Genomic DNA, 19,169 nt, shown 5'->3' with positions numbered 1-19,169 from the left:
CACTATTAATAGAGGTTACCTCTTGGCATCTATGAATATGAAAAAAAGACTCACAATTTCGTCGGAAAGCAAATTGATGTTCCGTAAACACGTGATTTATAACATGGAATTCTATACTGTACTTTTAAAGAATGTAAATGTTTTTACTTATAATGTTTTGATTACTTTTCCCTGAAAATACAGTAACTAATACCAGGGATACTCGGACTAACGCTGTGAACCGAGTAAATTGTTAAAACAGCAGATAGGCAATGAAAGTTATTTACTTTCAAAACAACTATCGTTTTCCCTATAACATACATGAAACGAGCTTTGTTTTCTCTTCTGTATAAAAAAAACTCTAAACAGACTAGGGGAAAGGGGGGGGGGGATAAGATACAATACAAGTTGTAAATGTATTTACAAAATTTTCATCACGCCATGTTTAAACAATAATGAACACAAATAGTAATGTTTATTACCCCCTCCATCTTCTAATCGGTGGTCAGTCATCACCTTGAACATGGAACAGTCGAATTTCAAAAGGAAGGGATTCTTCTAATCGGTGGTCAGTCATGACCTTGAACACGGAACAGTCTAATTTCAAAAGGAAGGGATTCCAATTTTGGTAAATTTTATGAAGGACTCATTTATTTTTTTAAAAAGATACCTAGCATCTGTATATTTTTTTTGGAAACTAATTTGCCCAATCTTTTATATTGATTAATTGGATTTTTAAAGGATGTGATACCAATTTTCGTTAATTTCCTGGAAGACTCTCAGAACAGTAATAATTGGGAAAAACATCAAGCAACAATATACTTTGGAAAAAGGGAAAACCCAAACATAATTATGGTTCTATTGAATATCAAATGGAGGGGATTCTTAAATATATTATTTTCCTGAAAGACTATTAGAACAATACTGATTTGAGGAATTACCTAGTATCCGTATTATTATTTTGATTGATATTTAATTTCCCGGGAGGCGCTCTTAATAAAAAAAAAATCTTTAAGAAGGCAACAACATTATAACAAAAAAAACGATTAGTCGAGTATCATTTTGGTATTCGATACTCGGTACTACCGAGCGATACTCGAGTACTCGAGTACTCGTTGACATCCCTAATTATAACGTTAATATATTTACAATTGTATTAAAACTTTTGATTGGCAAGTTAGCAATGAAAGATTCGACTAAACAATTTGTTCACACTCATGTCCTCCTACTGTAAACGGTAACCGTAATTGAATAGTTTAAAAGGGAGCATTAGGCCAATGGGATAAACAACCATTAGTCGAAGAAAAACATACAATATGTTTCAAAGACGAACAAGCAAAAATCATTCCAAAAATACTATACAGAAACACAAAATTAGAGCAAAACGATCTCAATACAAAACCCGAGCGTGATCGCCTGAAGGATCAGCAATTACTTTTCCACTTGTGTCATCAGTTGTGTTTTTCCTGGTAAAGTCCGTTGGCGTCACTCAAATTCAAACCGTAAATATCTCTTTTATAACTCTAAGACACTCCTTAATTTATAAACTATCGGCACAGGTAAATTGCTTAACCTTAAAATATATAACTTTGAAAAGAAAGTAGTAATTTCCCTTGACATAATACAGTAAAACAGACAATAGGGCCTTTCACGGTTATTGAAGCTATATTGAATAGGGGGCAGATTTTCATAATGGAGATGCAAATGGTTTGAAAAATACGGGAAAAAATCACTGAAACAGAACAGTTTCTTTGAAACATGCATATGATTTCCCGTACTTTCATACTATTTCCACTCCTATCCAAAAAATCTGCCCCCTATTCAATATGGCTGCATTAACCGTGAAGGGGCATATTGAAAGAATGGAAAGGCACAGAGAAAACAGAGAAAATGTGTCTAATTTAAGTTGTGTGTGGTCCCTTTTTGCTGTAGTAAGCATATGAAATAAGTTAGATTTAACTAGACTCTACTATTTCGTGTTCAATGCGTTTACATCGTAAATGATAAATGCAATATAGAACCTCCTAATAAGTTAAAAACGATTATAATCAATAGTATACAGTTTATTACGTATAACACATACCATGCATATCTATTTGAGTGTCGAGTATTCAGTATAAAGATTAATACAATTAAACAAATAAATACTTTGTAATAAATTGCCTAAAAGTGTAATTTTAACAGACTAATTAATTACACTGTAAGGCAATTTATATAAATATATATATATGCGTAAAAATTGTATAAAACAACAACAAATTTTAAATTAGAAAAACAATAAGGTCTTTCCTAACGGTGTGGAAAGACCTTAAAAAGGGAATAAATAGTAAAATAAGTATCAATAAATATTCCGGATAACGGATATCCTTCATCAGTATGATCAGGATAATGTAAAATCAACCATATAAATATATTCTGATTTTCTAAAACAATCTTTAACGTAATACAAATTAAAAACCGAACCACGCTTGTATAATTCTAAATTTCAAACAGAAAATGCATAGATATGCATCCAAAAAGAATAGTAATGTGCGATATGAACTAGTATAATTATAGAATTTCAGAGTTGACGGAGGTTTAGTTATTACAACACAGACTTCGTAGATATACGTCCCCCATGAATAACACTGTCCGATTTGAACTAGTATAATTCTCAAATTTCAAAGTTGAGGAAGGTTAAGTAATTACAAAATGTACAACAGAGGCAGCGTATTTATATATTGAAAACTGTTTCCGAAAAATGTACTTACAATGAAACAAGTAACCAGTTTAAAACACTCTAGATATGTAAATAATAACGCATTACAGTTTTTCGCTCATTTATAATTTTTAACTTTTGCGGATATCCGGGAAATTATGAGTTCCTGTGTACATGATCATCAGCAAATAATATCAACGTCGCATCAACATAATATTGAAATGTTTTGTGCATACTGACCAAAAATAAAGAGAAAATTTGATATCGAAAAACTTTACTCCTCAAAACTACTACATGTATTAAATGTAATCTTCTCATATATGGGTGGCGCGAAGATATGAGAAGACTACATGTACATCTGATTTATGTAGAAAAAATAAATAATCGTTTTTATCTTTTCTCTTGTTGTAAAAAGAGCAAGCTGTTTTGATAAAACAGGAAAAGTGTCATTATCTCAAATTTTCAGATGCAGTAACACTTTCAGAAGATGTTTTGTAGTTATGGATTTGAAATAAAAACTTAATTGTGTCCATTTCAAGTTCTGTCATCAAATTGATACATCATCACTGCTTTTGTGTGGCAATATGAATCGCTATACTATCTTACCTTTTATGATTTATTAGCCAAAACCTTAACTTTTGCTTATAAATGATAACACTTCTGAGTAAATAAAATTACAGATAAAGCCGAATTTTCGTTTCCAAAGGTCCTAATTGGATTGTTTTCCTTAGAGGTCATGATAGGATTTTTTTCTCTCAAGGGTCATGATATCATTTTTCACTTACATGTAGATGTCATGATACTTTAGATTTATTTTTCCTCAGAGGCTCAGCATGCAGTTCTTAATTTGCTTTTCTCTAGATCCTTGGTATTTGAGAAATAAAGCAAACTTTTTACAAGAACAAGATAAAACAAAATTATACTCACAGATGGTACAAAAAGCATTATTATACTTCATGTCATAATGCGGGATTCTAATTGGTTAATACGAGGGAGATATTTTACTCTAACTCATGGCAAAAACTCTATTACCCTTCACGGAGACGCTTGATCATTTGTGCGCAATATGGATGGTTGTTATGTACAAGAGGTCATAGTTTATGATGGGTAACAATCTGCTCTATTACCCTCTCATCTATGTGTTATTTATGTTTATATTGGCATAGTTTAACTATGGAATGTTTGGGAATTATATATAGCATAAGAATCATTTTCTCTAAAAAAAATATTGAGAACCGACAAATGAACCCATTTTCTGAACATGCGTACAGTTCTACATGCAACTATGTGAAATCATTTATATTAGGTATAATATATTACATATTATATCATACTCTTTTATATTATATCTGGTAAGTTATGATCAAATTAAAAAGTTATCGAATAAATAAATTTATTGCACAACTATTATATGTATTTTTCATGTTCTGTTGTCACTACGAACGGAAGGGAATGCTTTCCGAAGCATGGTAAATAAAATTGTTTATTTATTACATCAACCTTTTGTGTATAATGAGTAGAATGATTATGGAGAAGCGTGCCTTCAGAAAAAAAACGTTTGAACTGCCATCGACACTGCCTTAAAATAATTGCTCTTTAACAGAATGGAAAATTATTGCATTCCAGTAGGATGAATTATGACATACAATCTACACGTTATAATTCAATCAATCTGAATCAGTCAAATCAAGAACCGCCAAAATGTTTTTCGCCGTGTTAATTGACATACTCTTTCTCGCCTCTTTTGTGCTGGTACCCATGTGAGGCAGAATGACACAATTCGGTAGAGACACCAGCGGATGGTCTGACGGAAGTGGTTCCGGTTCAGTGACATCAAGGCCGGCAGCTGAAATCTGACTGGATGTTAACGCAATATACAAGTCATCATGTTGGACAATTCCTCCTCTTGATGTATTTATCAAGACAGGTTTCCTTTTCATTTTATTAAAAGTATTTTGATTGAACAAATGCTTCGTAAGTGACGTCATTGCACAACATATGCAAATGATGTCCGATTTCTCTAAAAGGTCGTCGAACGGGACAAACGTAGCGATCTCTTTTGCAAATTCCTGTGTTCGGATATCGTTATAAATAATTTCTTTGACTCCAAACGGTTTAAGTCGCCTCGCAACACCAAAGCCAACACGGCCAAATCCCAGAATACCAATGGTTTTTGACATCATATTTGAACCACATAGCCACATGGGTTTCCACTGTGACCACTGACCTTGTCGCACTGCGTCTACTCCTTAAATGAAAAAATGCATCCATAAATTGTATTGCTTGTGTGAAATTGTCAATTCCATAGGTTCTTATAACTGTAAATCACACAAATATATAGTAAAAATTAGGAGATGTGGTATGATTGCCAATGAGACAACTATATCCACCACAGTTCAAATGAAGAGGATGTAAGCAATTATAGGCACCCGTACGACCTCAACAATAAGAAAACCCCATACCGTATAGTCGGCTATAAAAGGCTATATTTGATCACTATATATGTTGTAAAATATATTTTATTTTGACGTGCACCGATCACCATTAACATGTGTCACCATGCATCAGTATTTTTCTAGAGACATGTCTGATCGAAATTTTAATTGCGATTCAATAAAAAAAAACAGATATGTGTAACTTATCGTGGTCGCACAAGTACAGGGCAAAAATGTTTACTCTTCCGAAAAATTGAACATTTTTTAGACCTAATAGTATGGTGTGAAACTATATTCGAAATTTGCAACTAACTCACTCCAAAGTTACAAGAAATTATAGGAGAACGAAAACATGTCCATTCCAAAAGTGTATTACCGTTTAATCTAAATTCCGACAATTTTTTACCAATATATAATAATTCAGACCAATATTTATCATTTCTTGTCATACCTACATATATTTTTGTTCCTTGTCATACATGTACCTACATATATACAATAATTTCTTGTCATATTGACAGGTATTTTGATTATTTTTTTTTAACAATTTTCCCATTCCCATTCAATAATTTCAAGCTAAGAATTTCTCTGTAAACGTTACTCAAATAAACATTCTCTCTACTTATATAAAAGCAACCGGCTAGGAATTAGAACAAGAGCCTCCAAGAAATATTACCTTCAACAAGACGTCTTGTTGTCATTAGGACAAGCGCCAGGGTCAGATCAGCGGCACTGTCCGAAGCTATGTCCGGGGTGTTAGAGACGAAAACTCCCCTCCTCTTACACTCCTTCAGATCAATATGGTCCGTCCCAACGGACATTGTAGCCACAACTCTGAGGTCAGGACCTACAAAAATCTTTAATATGTACTGGACAAAAAAACTATGGCTCACTTCTATTTGATTTGAAATATTTTCATCCTGCTGAATATGCAAACCCTTGAGCCGTGTATGATTCATTTATATCATATACTTTATATTTTAAATCATTTATATTTATCTCATTTTCGTATTTCCCTTATTGCTATCACCTCGCAGCATATCAATCAATAGGTGGAGACTTTTTTTTATAAATAGTTCCGATCAGTTTTCAACGTTTGGACACAGCGCCATATTATTTTGAAATCGGTCGAAATTGTTCAAAAACTTTTATATTAGAATAATTATGTTGTAACTCAATGTATTTATAATGCAAAAAAAACGTATGATTATCTACCTTCTACATTTTTAAAGTACTTTTAATGCATTTTAAAATAACATTAAAAGTAGCGTTGCTTTTATTCCCACTTCGTAATTACAAAAATAAATATTTCAACGAGTAACAGTCCAGACATGCATATTAAAGTTATGCGGAATTGCGTTTTTCGTGTATTTGTTGTTATTTCAAAGATGATGTTTATAAAAATCAGACATTTACTGACCTAAATCAGTTTTAAACAACAGATTTTATTCTCATATACAAACACATGCACATTCATAAATACATACCAGCAGCATCTAAGAATTCAGCATCGATCGTTTCTGTTATCAAACAAAATATTCCGTTAATTCCTTTTGCATTCTCTAATAAAGTCTTTCTCGGAATAACTTCATCGTCATCCCATATTTTCACTTCACATTTACGTTGCAGAAGTTCCAATCCATCTACCGGTACCCGGCGAGTAACGTACACTTTTGGGTTAGACATATTGTACGAGGTGTTTTTCAAAGAATCAGACTATAAGTATAAACAACTCGTCAATATAATTTTTGACATGCGCATTGCTATTCTCCTTGAGGTTTGTTATTTTGAACCAAATACAGGACAAGGATGTTTTACGAACAAAATAAAAACAGGTATCTATTTAAAAAACAATCACCTCGCTAGGTATTCTAGGTGCATGTGTGCATATTCGATAATGTCTAAGTACTTCTAGATTATGCAACATGCATGCATGTCTTTATATATACATCTAATCAAAACACATCAAAACATGTCTAACTTCCACAAGTGAATAAGCTTCAATTTGATATGAATTTTAAATCGTGGTTTATGTCCTTATAGTACTGAGGATAATATACATGGTTGACATTGGTAAACCAACTTGACATGTATTTGATGTTTAAAGATATATGGTGTTGTTGGGTTTTTGTTTGTCCTGTGGCAAATACTTCTTAAATATTCAGGAATTGGTGACTGGTGCAGTTTGCTCTACCTGTATCCTGGGACATTATACATTAGTATAATAGTCCCAGCTGTGTCAGTTAAAATGCAACTGACAATAAACATACATAATGGCTTGCAAAATTTTGTTCGTAATAGAATATTTAATAAGAGATGTTTAATTGGTTTGAAGAGACTATCAATATCGTCAGAGTCATCCGTCCTGATTCAAAATAAATAAAAGAATGAACGAAGGTGAAAGAAATGGAAGTGTGCAATATATGTCAATGAGATGGCAACCCAATGACATAAATTAGCTAAGAGGTCAGCATACAATCTTCAACAATAAACAGGTGGTTGTATTGTATAAACAATAGATATAAGAAGATGTGGTATGAGTCCCAATGAGACAACTCTCCATCCAAGTCACAATTTGTAAAAGTAAACCATTATAGGTCAAAGTACGGCCTTCAACACGGATCCTTGGCTCACACCGAACAGCAAGCTATCATGAAAGGACCCCAAAAATGAATAGTGTAAACCCATTCAAACAGGAAAACCAACGGTCTAATCTGTATAAAAAACGAGAAACGAGAAACACTTATGAACCACATCAACAAACGACAACCAATGAACATCAGGTTCCGGACTTAGGACAGGTGCAAACGAATGCAGTGGGTTTAAACGTTTAAATAGGCGCCAACCTTCGCCCTACCTGAAACAATAGTGTAACATCACAACATAGAAAGACACATTATAAAATATCAATTGAAATGGCTTAACTCAATCAAATTTTTAAAGACATATTAACAAAAACAAGTGAACATACACTGAACGAATAAATTTGATCTATGACACAATGTAAATACAAAGTTAATAAAACAAGGGGGTAAGATGTTTGACAATATCAGAAAGACAACCATAACCTTGGACAAAATGCTGCCAAATAAAATAACGTACACAGGTAAATAAAAATAATTTTGTTGTAAGGTATACATGGAGTACGATAATAATTTTTACAAAATAAATAACTTTGTTGTTCCTAGTACGAGAACATAAGTAAATGTCTATTTTTAAATGAAAATCTTCCTTTTCTAAAAAAAAATCCAATACTAATTAACAACTCTTTAACAGTGAATAAAGACATTAGTAAGCAGTTTAACCATTACTCAATCCATCACCAGTTGGTTCTTAGGAATCAGTATTATCTTAGTTCTTAACCGTGCCACCATCATTTTTTGGATTTGAGTGACAGCACAATATGTAGTTAACTTGCATTTGAATGTTTACTGACCAAACTAATATCGTTTATGATATAGTTGCTTATTCCTATTAATAGGATTAACTGACTGAAAAAACAAATAGCCATCAAAGAAATAAAATCAATAATCCCCCCTACACACACACACACACACACACACACACACTTTCTTTCCCCCGGAAATTCTTTTTCACACAGTTGACACTTGTTTATTATCTCTTGTTCTACTTAGGAATACTGTAGTAGGTTAACTCCCACGGGAATACAAAGGTGATCTAAAAATAAAATATTACCCTTATGACATCCCTCATAGGTGGGAATAAAATTTTAGTTTTCCGGTGACCAGAGAACAGGGCCAAAGATAATTTGTGTTTTGCCCTTTTTTTTTATATTTTGATCTAACGAGTCTAGAATTCAGGAACAGCACATTTTGCTAATAGATTTTGGGAAAAAAATAAATCATAAACCAGTTGCACTAAACGTTAGTTATGAACCATATTAGGTCTCGGATTTAATGTTTTGTTGCACATAGTTTCTTGTGATTAAACATGTTCTTGGCAAGAGACAATTATACAAACATGGGAGGTAACTCTGGCTAGCTTGTGATTTAGTTAGTTAACAATATGTACGAAGGGAGAATATCGACATGAAGGTAAAAGTATAGGATGTTAAAAGTATTAATCGTTATAGGGTATTTTTTCAGCGGTAATATTTATATTTATGCAAATTTCAGTAACATAAACTTGTTTTTCATTTGAACATATTAAATTTTTATAACATCAGAATCATACACTTTTTGTCAGAAGAAATTTTGCTATACGGTTCAACGGAACTCAGCTACGAACAAAACATTGAAATATTCTTGGCATTTCAAACATTCATACTCAGTAGCAAAAGATTTGTCATATGATTTCAAACAATTTGTTCAACAAGTCTACAGTGCATATTTATATCTTAAATAATTGTGTCCGTTCAGAAACATGCACTTTATTATTGTATTTCCGATGTATCTGATTTTTTTTTCTCTCATCTTGTGTTCACAACCTTATTATATGTTTTATTTGTTTTCCATCTAGTGTAACATTGTTTAATTTTATAAATTCTACTCCTTGGTTTGTGAGAATAAAGATATATACTATATAGTATTACAATATGAAATGATCTTATTTGAATTAGGAAACGGATTAATATAAGTTAACAGCTTGTTTCCGGATCCTATTAATTATTCAATTGTATCTGAATATGTAAATGCCAAATTGTGTACATTATTTAACTTGAATTTAATTATTAATAATAAAATATGTTTACACTAACATATTGAATGACACAGATATAAAACCATGATGAAATGATTGATTGTTGTTTGATTAACGTCAAATATTTCATGCTTATTTAGGACAAGAACAAACTAACAACTAATGCAATAGATTGGCCCTGTAAAGCTCAAGCGGGAGGTGACCGATAGGCTTTGTATTATAGTCTTGACAATAAACATTAAAAATATGTACTGGCCAAGTGCTCCAATATTGGAGGGATTTACGAAAGAAGAAATGGCATTTGTACTTGTAAATAACGAAAAACGGATACAATTGGTAATATAATGGTCTTTCAAACTCGAGAAAGTTTCACGGATATATTTTATCTGGGGGTTATCGTCCAACGATGATACTATTCTGAGAAACCTCCTCTCGTATTTATAACCATAAATCATCTTTAATTCCTCTATAATAAAGTTACCGTTTCCTCTCTTCCACTGGAGATGCCCTTTTCCTTGAAATAGAAAGTCCAGTTAAAACGTGTGTACAAGAAATCGAATTAGCGTCATACAAAATGTATGTATTTGATAAAAAGATCGTTTTTTTTTTATTATTATCAAAGTTTTAAGGTCAATATCCTCAAATCATTCTAAAGGAATGTATGTCCTGTTATTGCTTCGATACCTAAGAGCGCAAGATAGATGTTCGTCTGATGACGGAAACCATGCAGTACAGTTGTGTGCGATAGATGTTCGTCTGATGACGGAAGCCATGCAGCGCACACAGTTGTGCTGCGTGGTTTCCGTCATCAGACGAACATCTATCTCACATAGTTGTGCTGCATGGCAAAGAAGTTTTTGAAACTTGGTAGTATAAATCGGCTCTTTTCCTAGATTTAGGATGCACATGGGAATTAATACATGATTTCCTAATCTGTCAATCTTACTGGATTTTAAGTCTACAGTGCTTAAATTGATAGGCTAAGCACAAACTGTTTGAGAATCAAATTTTGTATAGTATAAAAAGATCGAGACTCCCATTTGTGAAATGCGACCGAGTAGTCCATGGAACACTCGAATATTCTGATTATCCCTCAGTTTTGCAGATATCAATAACGGTATCCAAGTATCAACTTTCCGGACCTTTGCTTCACAGATATTACCGTCTTATGCCAATTGTTAGTAAACATAAGGACAGGACAGTTTTAATAAAAAGTCTGATATTTTAGAAAAATAAGCTTACTGTGATTTTCGTGTGGAATATGAGTTATGTAAACTTTAATTCTTCAGTGTTTGTCATACATAATGCTGTTATTTCTTTCATGAAAAAAAATACTTATGTTTTTAGCACTGATATATTCTTATTTGTATTTTATTTGAATTTACATTTTTCAGTATATATGCTTATAGAGGCATTTGTGGGTACCTCGCCTGCAAGTGCCTCGATGTAAAAGGGTAGTTTCTTAATAAATATGGTTTTGATATATATTGCAATGACGCTCTATGTTCATGATGAGTGTCCGATCGACACTTTAATCACAAAGAGAGATCAATCAAAGATTTACTCCCTCCAATGAAATGGTTAAGACGACGAGCGACGCAAGTCACACTACCTCACATGTACTTGTTGACCTGATTGCTCTCCATCTTTTTTTCTTGGTTAGTTTCTTTTCCGTCACAAATTTACTGTACAACAAATCACTCCCCAACCACCAACTTCTCCTAAAGCAGTCGTACGAACATAGAAACAACGAACAACACATGGTCCAGATAGCCAGAATTGTAAAAGGACAATATATGATTGATTTTACTGTATTTTACAATCTCATGTAAACATTATCCAAAGAAGTCTCAAATCTTTCTTGAACGTTTGAACACATCTTGTTCAAAGTTTAATTAATTAATTCAGAGGATTAAATGACAGTGTTACAAGATTACTTTGGTAGGTTATTTTTTTCCAAATAAATACATGCACCAAACGTGTAGTTGTTTGGTGTGTCTTGTTTTGTCAGATAACATGTTTCCGTTTTTTAATTTTTTTATGTATAACTAAATCTACATTTGATATAGTAAAATATTCACTTTGAAACGTGGGTTGCTTTATATAAATATTGTGAAAGTAAAATTCGTACAAATTTATTAATCTCTCTTTGTGGTGATTTATTTCTCAGAATAATGTTTATGGTTGTTGCTTCATTCTTTGAAATATCTCAGACATTACATGTATTTAATGAGTCCTAAGTCAAGTGCCATGATCCTGATCCCGACATTCATCCTGTTAAACAGTGATTCACTCGACAGTAGGAAGAGTATTTTTTAGCTTAATCACTTTGTATAAATGTATATGTACTGCAAGCTACAGGGCTTCGGATAGCGGATATACATTTTTAGTCATTGTAATTTCATTTGTTTTTCGTACGTATTTCCTCATGTTCCTGTCTATTTGCATTAAACAATACTATACATGTCCGTTTATTGAAATTCTAATTGTTTGACAATGTTAATTATCTAATGCAACTTGAGAGAAAAAACGAAATAACAAATCAAATTACAAAAATTAAAAAATATATATTCGCTATCAGAGTCCCTGTGCTGCAAGCAAGTGTTTACTTTTCATATTTTACTAATTTTTACTACATACTGTATATGTTTGTTTTTTATTTATTATAAGAAACATCATATTTTTTTTAGTAGTCATAATCAATTTTAGAATAACCTAATGGGTGTTGCTCATTGTTGAAGGCCGTGCGGTGACCTATAGTTGTTAACTTCAACATCATTTTGTCTCTGGTGGAGAGTTGTCTCATTGGCAATCATATCACATCTTCTTATTTGATATGTTTTCTAATTTACATTATTTTATTCACTTTTCATTTATTGGCGTTGACAATTTTCTTCCTAGAAAAATACGACAGTACTACAATTATGTAACTGCCTCCAGCGTAACTAATAACGACTATTTCAGAAAGACGTTGTCTTGTGTGCTGTGTAAAATACAGCAGCGGTCTGATTATGATAATCATAGAGCCACTTGTCAGTGGGTACTTTTCGTTTATATGCTTTCATATTTAGTATAAAAATGCTATGGATATATATATATCGACGAAACAGAAGTAAAAATAAACTATTTATATACATAAAACTTGTAACAAGAACATCAAAATCTCTAATAAGCGTTCTGAGATGATTTATAAAGTAACGGCCAACATTCTCAACTGTTATTGCGCAATGAACGGACTAAAATTTGTATGAAAACTGCTAATATTAATTCAATGCAATATTTTTCGATGCGTGAATAAAAGAGACCAACAAAATGAAACAACTGTAACATTAGGCAGACACTGGACAATTCTCTGGAATACAGCCCATCTGTAAGATAGAGACAATTTTGTTTGATACAATTGCAGAGATTTTGTTTCTCTTGTCCCAACGATTTGATTCTTGATAAGGAACGAAGATACAGTTATTTAAGCCTAACAGTTGGTCTTTATAAGGGATCTTTCCTTGCTCCCTCAAGTCCACAGCCGCGGCAGATATATGTTGTTCACGTAATGCCTCATATAAATCATAGTAGTTAATTACATGACCACGTGCTGCGTCGATTAATATAGCCGATTTCTTCATTTTTTGAAAAACGTCCTTGTAAAACAGTCCACTGTTCGTATTGTTTCCTCTGCAGCAGATACAAATGATGTCAGATTCTTCTAAAACTTTTTCAAATTCTTCATACTTGGCCCCTATTTCTTTTTCCTCTGGTTTAACAGTAAAATCACTATATTTAATTTCTGAGATACCCTTTCCTCGTAAACGTTTACCAATGGCAACAGCTGTGCTTCCAAGTCCAACTAGTCCAAGGGTCTTGCCTTTATACATTTTTTGAATCACATCATTTTTATTGACTGACTCATTTGCATTTGCATCTGGAAAATGAAATAAACAATTGTTTCATCATGTATATAAGTTCAGAAACATAGAAGTCATAACTTTTTTGTCTATTATGTAGAGGAAGCATGTGGTGATAAAAAAAATGTACTAAATGTATATACATTGTACTTTGTTGTCTTAGAAACAATCACTGTACATGTATGCAAAGATTGTATACTAATAACTAACAGATCTTAGAAAACAAAGCATATTTACAGTTGATGCATATTTTTGTCAACGATTTTCACACTGGTTGACAAAATGAATGGTGTTTAAAAAAACCTAATCTGTTAAACATATCTGCCATAATAAGATCCTTGCTCATGTTCTTAGAAAGAAAAACATTATAATGAAGCTGAAATTATCAAAACATTTTTTTCTAAAAGTGGTCAATGGGGAATAACTCTAATATATCACGTTGCTTACCTTCGTTTGATATTAACTGTCCTTCAAGTACAGCTACAGTTAAATCAGCCACAATTTCTGTAGATATGGATGGCATGGTTATAATTTGGATATTACGTCTGTTACATTCATCTACGTCAATGTGATCACAAAGCTCAGACAATGTTCCAATCACTTTCAAGGAAGGACCTGAAAATAAATAAAATTCTTCAAATATTTTTATATATGACATTTTTTTTTAAACTTTTTAATAAGGTAAAGCTTTTTTATTTATTCATCGGTTCCATGTAATAAGGGTCATAATTTATTTATTCATTTGTTTACTTTTTCGTTTAATCAAGAAAACAAATAAAAAACATGAAAAACCCCAACTAAACAGTTTCGATGACGTTTATCTACAATTTTAAATAACTGCAATTCATACTTCCTTATTTGAGCCTTTGATGACGTCTATTATTCAATATGTAAAGTTATTATTTTTTAAATCCTGTTTGACTTGTATCCTTTTTATAGAATAATAAACTAAAACGTCCTTAGGTAATTCTAAATTTAATAATGAACAATAACTAATCCCAATCCTTATCCCACGATCTCATTGTACAATTGCAATGTCATTTCTTTCAAGGAATTATATATCTAAATATACAATGCCATGTTTCTTTGTTATATTTTGTTTTTATTCTTCGTTTTGAAATTTTTTGATATTAGAAATATAAATTACACAGATTATTCTAGAATATAATTTAAAACGTTTGTAAGTTTCATATTGAAATGAATTTAATATTTTCTTATGACCTTTTTACTATTCTAAATGCCAGTAGGAATTCAGTGAGGATTAAGGTTTCAGAAGCCTTATTTTCTCCGGAATTTTATTCTGATTTACAAGCATGAAGGAGCAAACTGTTTCACTCTGATCTCTTTCTCACTTTCATTTTCAAAATAAAATTTAAAAAAACATTTCATGCATGAATCCGTTTCATTTGATCTTTGATTTTGAACTTCTTCAAACAAAGAACAAGGAAGTATTATTTTCCATGGAACTTCTCAGTAAGTGATCGATCCCTTTTAGTATTTTGTAAATTACATTGTTCAATTATGCATATCAAACACCATTTCTTTCTTTCGAAAAAAAGACTCTGAATGCAGAACAAAAAAAAGACAGGGTGATACGGAAAATAAAATGAATAGATTAAAGAAGTTAATGCATAGGTAGAAATTGTATGTTTAACCTGTGCCAAAAGAAAACAATTTATCTACAAGAGTGGTCACGAAGGTATCATTTCAATAAATACCTGTCAGTGTATTTACTCAAATGATGACACAGATACTTCTAAATGTATGTATGATGATGACCTAAATTTCTCTAGTGTGTTTATCCTGGATCTTAAGATTTGCTGTTTTTGTCAATAATAATTATGTCCCGTCAAAATACAGACAGATATGTGTTTGGTCGTTGTGAGATAGGATATTATGTTTACTTAGGTGACTATTATCTTTCTTTACCTGGTCAAGAGGGGTCAGAGAAAGTGGACTTTGATCTTATACCTGTGTCAAGATCACTGCAAACATTCACATTGCATTTATTTATATAAGTACACTGGCCTTTCGCGACATAAATACAATAATTGACTTGTGTACCTCTAATTTTTCTCACTTGAAAAAATTATAACTGTCAAAAGTTTAATAAAGGCTGGGTCAACAATGGTGAGACCTGAGACTACTTGCAACAGCTATTACAATCTCCCAAGATGCCCTAACCTCTGTGAAGAGTTTGTAAACATCCCTACCAAGCTGAAATTATTAAGTCTTCTAAAAATATGTTGGTTGGGGTAAACTTTCAGATTCTGTACGATGAGTAAAATCTCACACACACACCGAGTGCACATATTAAGATCGCTAGAGGGGATATATGTTTTCGATCTCATAATATTCATTCGAACCCGAAAGAATATGTATAATTTGTAGTTATTTCTTCGAACAATTTAGCCTTAGTCAAAACCAAAATAATAATCAGCGATTCACATTTCATACAAGGTATATAAATATTGTTACTGTAGAAACAAAACTAACTCGAGTACTTGAAGTTTTACTGTTACATTGTCCAGTCCCCCTCCCCCCCCCCCCCCCCCCCCCCCCCCCCAAAAAAATTATCATAATAATAGCTATAATAAATAAAATACGTATGATACCAGTATTATTTCATTTAAGCATATTTTGTACTGTACGTGACATAATATTGATTAGCAACAAACAACTTATTTTTTAAGAGGTGTGTTGATTTGAAGCAATCTGATTGGCTGAATCAAGGTTGTCGATCAGCTGTTCATAAAATAATTTGGTTACAAGACAATTTTTAGATATTTTTCCCCCAACACACGTATTTTCTGGTCTTTTTTTTTCTTTTTATAATGAAAATAGTAGTAATGAAAACAGTTACATACCTGCCCTATCCAAAACATCACGATCTATTTTGTCTGTTGGCATACATAACAGTGCATCCACGCCTTGTATGTTATTTAATAGTTCGCCTCTTGGAACCGGTTCGTGGCTATTCCAAAAGGAAACATTACCGTCTTCCAGTAAAACATCGAATGCACCTTGTGGAATCTGTCTTGTAACATATATCCTAGAACGTGGTTTCATCTTAACAGATTTTTTCAGTATTGATCCAGACTTATCCCCGACAACGTGTATAATGTTTTGACAGGTCGCCACACTATCTATTTATATATTATATGACGTCATAAAATTTTGTTGAGTTATAGTCTATTCCGCGAAATACTGTTATTATGTCAAGCGTCAATGTACAGGTAATACTAATTAATCTCACTAATTAATCTTTTAAATTAACCCATACTGTCAAATGACACATACAAACAAACAAGAGAACTTATAATCACTCGAGTTATAATGAGGGAAACAACAATAAAAAGTAATATTAAAATAGAATGAAATAAAGTCAGTAAAAAAATTTAAAAATCAGTAAATAAATTCATTTTGATTAACGTTACTAAATTAATTTTATTCATGAATAAACGGATTATTATATCAAGTTTTGTTTGTGTTTTTGGGGTTTCGGGAGGGGTCTATTTTTTGTGGGGCTTTAACTTTTTATATTCAAAAGTTTAGACTTGATAAATACTTAAGAGGTAAAAAGTTCACTAATGAAATTTTGAATAAATAAATTTCGAGTCTGCCTTAATTTTAGACACAAATAATTAGTATTTATCTCATGTATAATACGTAACGGTGAGAAAAGAGAAACCACTGCAAGCCTTGTAGTTGGTCATTTTTTCTGAATAGTTCTTGAAAATTAAAAAGCCTATTTTCTAGGAGCAAATATAAAATCGGCGCAAATGAAAAAATGAAATCGGCGCAAATGAGAATGAAAATTTTAAAAATCGGCGCAAATGTCATACGCCCCTCAGAAACCATAGAACTATATAATGTAGGATGAAGGGAGCTACCATGTAGAAGACGGGCGTATGACGATTTCATTTTTTCATTTGCGCCGATTTTATATTTGCTCCTAATTGCCTTTACAGTTTAACATAGGTGAGTAAATACTGGCTTTACATATCGGAAGGTCTGTGCAAATGATCGCGAGAAAGGTATACTTATTTTTTCTACACACCTCAATCTTGAATGTCTTTGCAATGATATGTCTGCAATATTTATAGATTGAACTTTTAAGTGCTGTCCGAAATAATTTTATCAGTTATATAATTTACACGGATCCATGCATGTCAAAATGGAAACTACGCGTACCTCTAATTTACGCCCTCTTACCAGCGAAAGATGAACAGTGTTATGAAGTGATGTGGAAAATAATTTGCGATCTCTGCCGTCAAAACAACTTTCCTTTGTGGCCGTGGTTATGCATATTGACTTTGAACAAGCAATGTATAACGCAATTATGGATGCTTTCCACAATGTAGAATAGATTGTTGTCGTTTTCATCTGGCTCAGAATTGGTTGAGGAAAATCCAGTCTGTTGGGCTGAGCACAGAGTATAAAGACAAATTAAGTGACATTGGTAAATGGATATCCCAATTGATTGACAATTCATAACATTTGTACAACTTGCTAACGGAAGAGGTCTATGATGATAAATGAAAAATAACATTCACCTGTAATTTACCTAATTTACCTGTAAAAAAATGGGCGCAAATGAAAAAATAATCGGCGCAAATGAAATACAGATCGGCGCAAATGCAAAACGCCGTTTCTGAGTTAGCGTGGTGGAGAATAGTTCAATCCTAGTTTCATATAGTAATGTCCTGAACTCACAGTTCCTAGAAGTCCTAACCACGAGGGCTGACTAAGGTATAGAAAAACGGTCATCCATTGGTATTCTTCCGACCAACAATAAAATGCTTGCAAAAGTGGAGCGTCCGTTTGGCTTCGTGGGATATATAAATTCGAAGCCACGTCTGGTCAGAATGGGGACGTAAAATTCGATGCCTCATGTTTAGAGAGTGCTACGCTCTCTACACGTTAAAAACCCTTGCAACAAGTATAAGAGGGAGGGATCCGTGGGTGGCCTGTTTCAAGGCTAAATTTCTGTCCTGATCCAATATACCCTACCCTCATGTTTCAATTGCATTCCTACTTACTGACCCTATAAGTATTACAGGACCTACATCATACTATTAATCGTTAATTCGTTCTCGTCCGAAACATGCATGAAATATTTGCTACTGAACGTTTAACAAACATCAATCAACCAATCAATCAATCAGAAATCCTATAACAGTGGTGAGGATTGAACATTGATTAAATCGACACAAAAAAACTCAACTGCATGTTTATATATGCGATATAGAATCTTGAATGACTTGTGTACAATATAAAGATAAGATAAATTGTATCAGTCAGTACTTTCGACCGAAATATAAACATTCAACTTCTGAATGAACAAGAGTACAAAGTCCAAATATATTTATGTCACGCGATATGTAGTTCATTATTGTTATATTTATGTTGACAAATAGAAAGTTTGCGTTAAAAGGGGTCTTTATATGTGTCAGGTCAACATGCAAAATGACCAAATTAAAAAGGCTTTCAAAC

At 32.5% G+C, this 19,169-nt stretch overlaps 2 protein-coding genes across 2 annotated transcripts; both read right to left on the bottom strand.

Annotated features, from left to right (window-relative positions):
- Positions 1 to 4,053: 4,053 nt before the first annotated feature.
- On the bottom strand, positions 4,054 to 6,860 carry LOC127719486 (glyoxylate reductase/hydroxypyruvate reductase-like). Its single transcript, XM_052225636.1, has 3 exons — positions 6,600 to 6,860; positions 5,789 to 5,959; positions 4,054 to 4,925 (listed from the first exon to the last, which is right to left on the bottom strand). The coding sequence occupies exons 1-3, from the start codon at positions 6,796 to 6,798 to the stop codon at positions 4,345 to 4,347; spliced, it is 951 nt and encodes a 316-aa protein (XP_052081596.1). The 5' UTR covers positions 6,799 to 6,860; the 3' UTR covers positions 4,054 to 4,344.
- A 6,024-nt stretch (positions 6,861 to 12,884) lies between these two features.
- On the bottom strand, positions 12,885 to 16,826 carry LOC127719485 (glyoxylate reductase/hydroxypyruvate reductase-like). Its single transcript, XM_052225635.1, has 3 exons — positions 16,541 to 16,826; positions 14,121 to 14,288; positions 12,885 to 13,690 (listed from the first exon to the last, which is right to left on the bottom strand). The coding sequence occupies exons 1-3, from the start codon at positions 16,740 to 16,742 to the stop codon at positions 13,101 to 13,103; spliced, it is 960 nt and encodes a 319-aa protein (XP_052081595.1). The 5' UTR covers positions 16,743 to 16,826; the 3' UTR covers positions 12,885 to 13,100.
- Between the last annotated feature and the right edge of the window lie 2,343 nt (positions 16,827 to 19,169).

Source organism: Mytilus californianus, unplaced genomic scaffold (genome assembly GCF_021869535.1).
Source record: "Mytilus californianus isolate M0D057914Y unplaced genomic scaffold, xbMytCali1.0.p SCAF_11, whole genome shotgun sequence".
Classification (NCBI taxonomy): domain Eukaryota; kingdom Metazoa; phylum Mollusca; class Bivalvia; order Mytilida; family Mytilidae; genus Mytilus; species Mytilus californianus.
The sequence above is the reverse complement of the archived record's forward strand: the minus strand, read 5'-3'. Positions and strand labels throughout refer to the sequence as shown.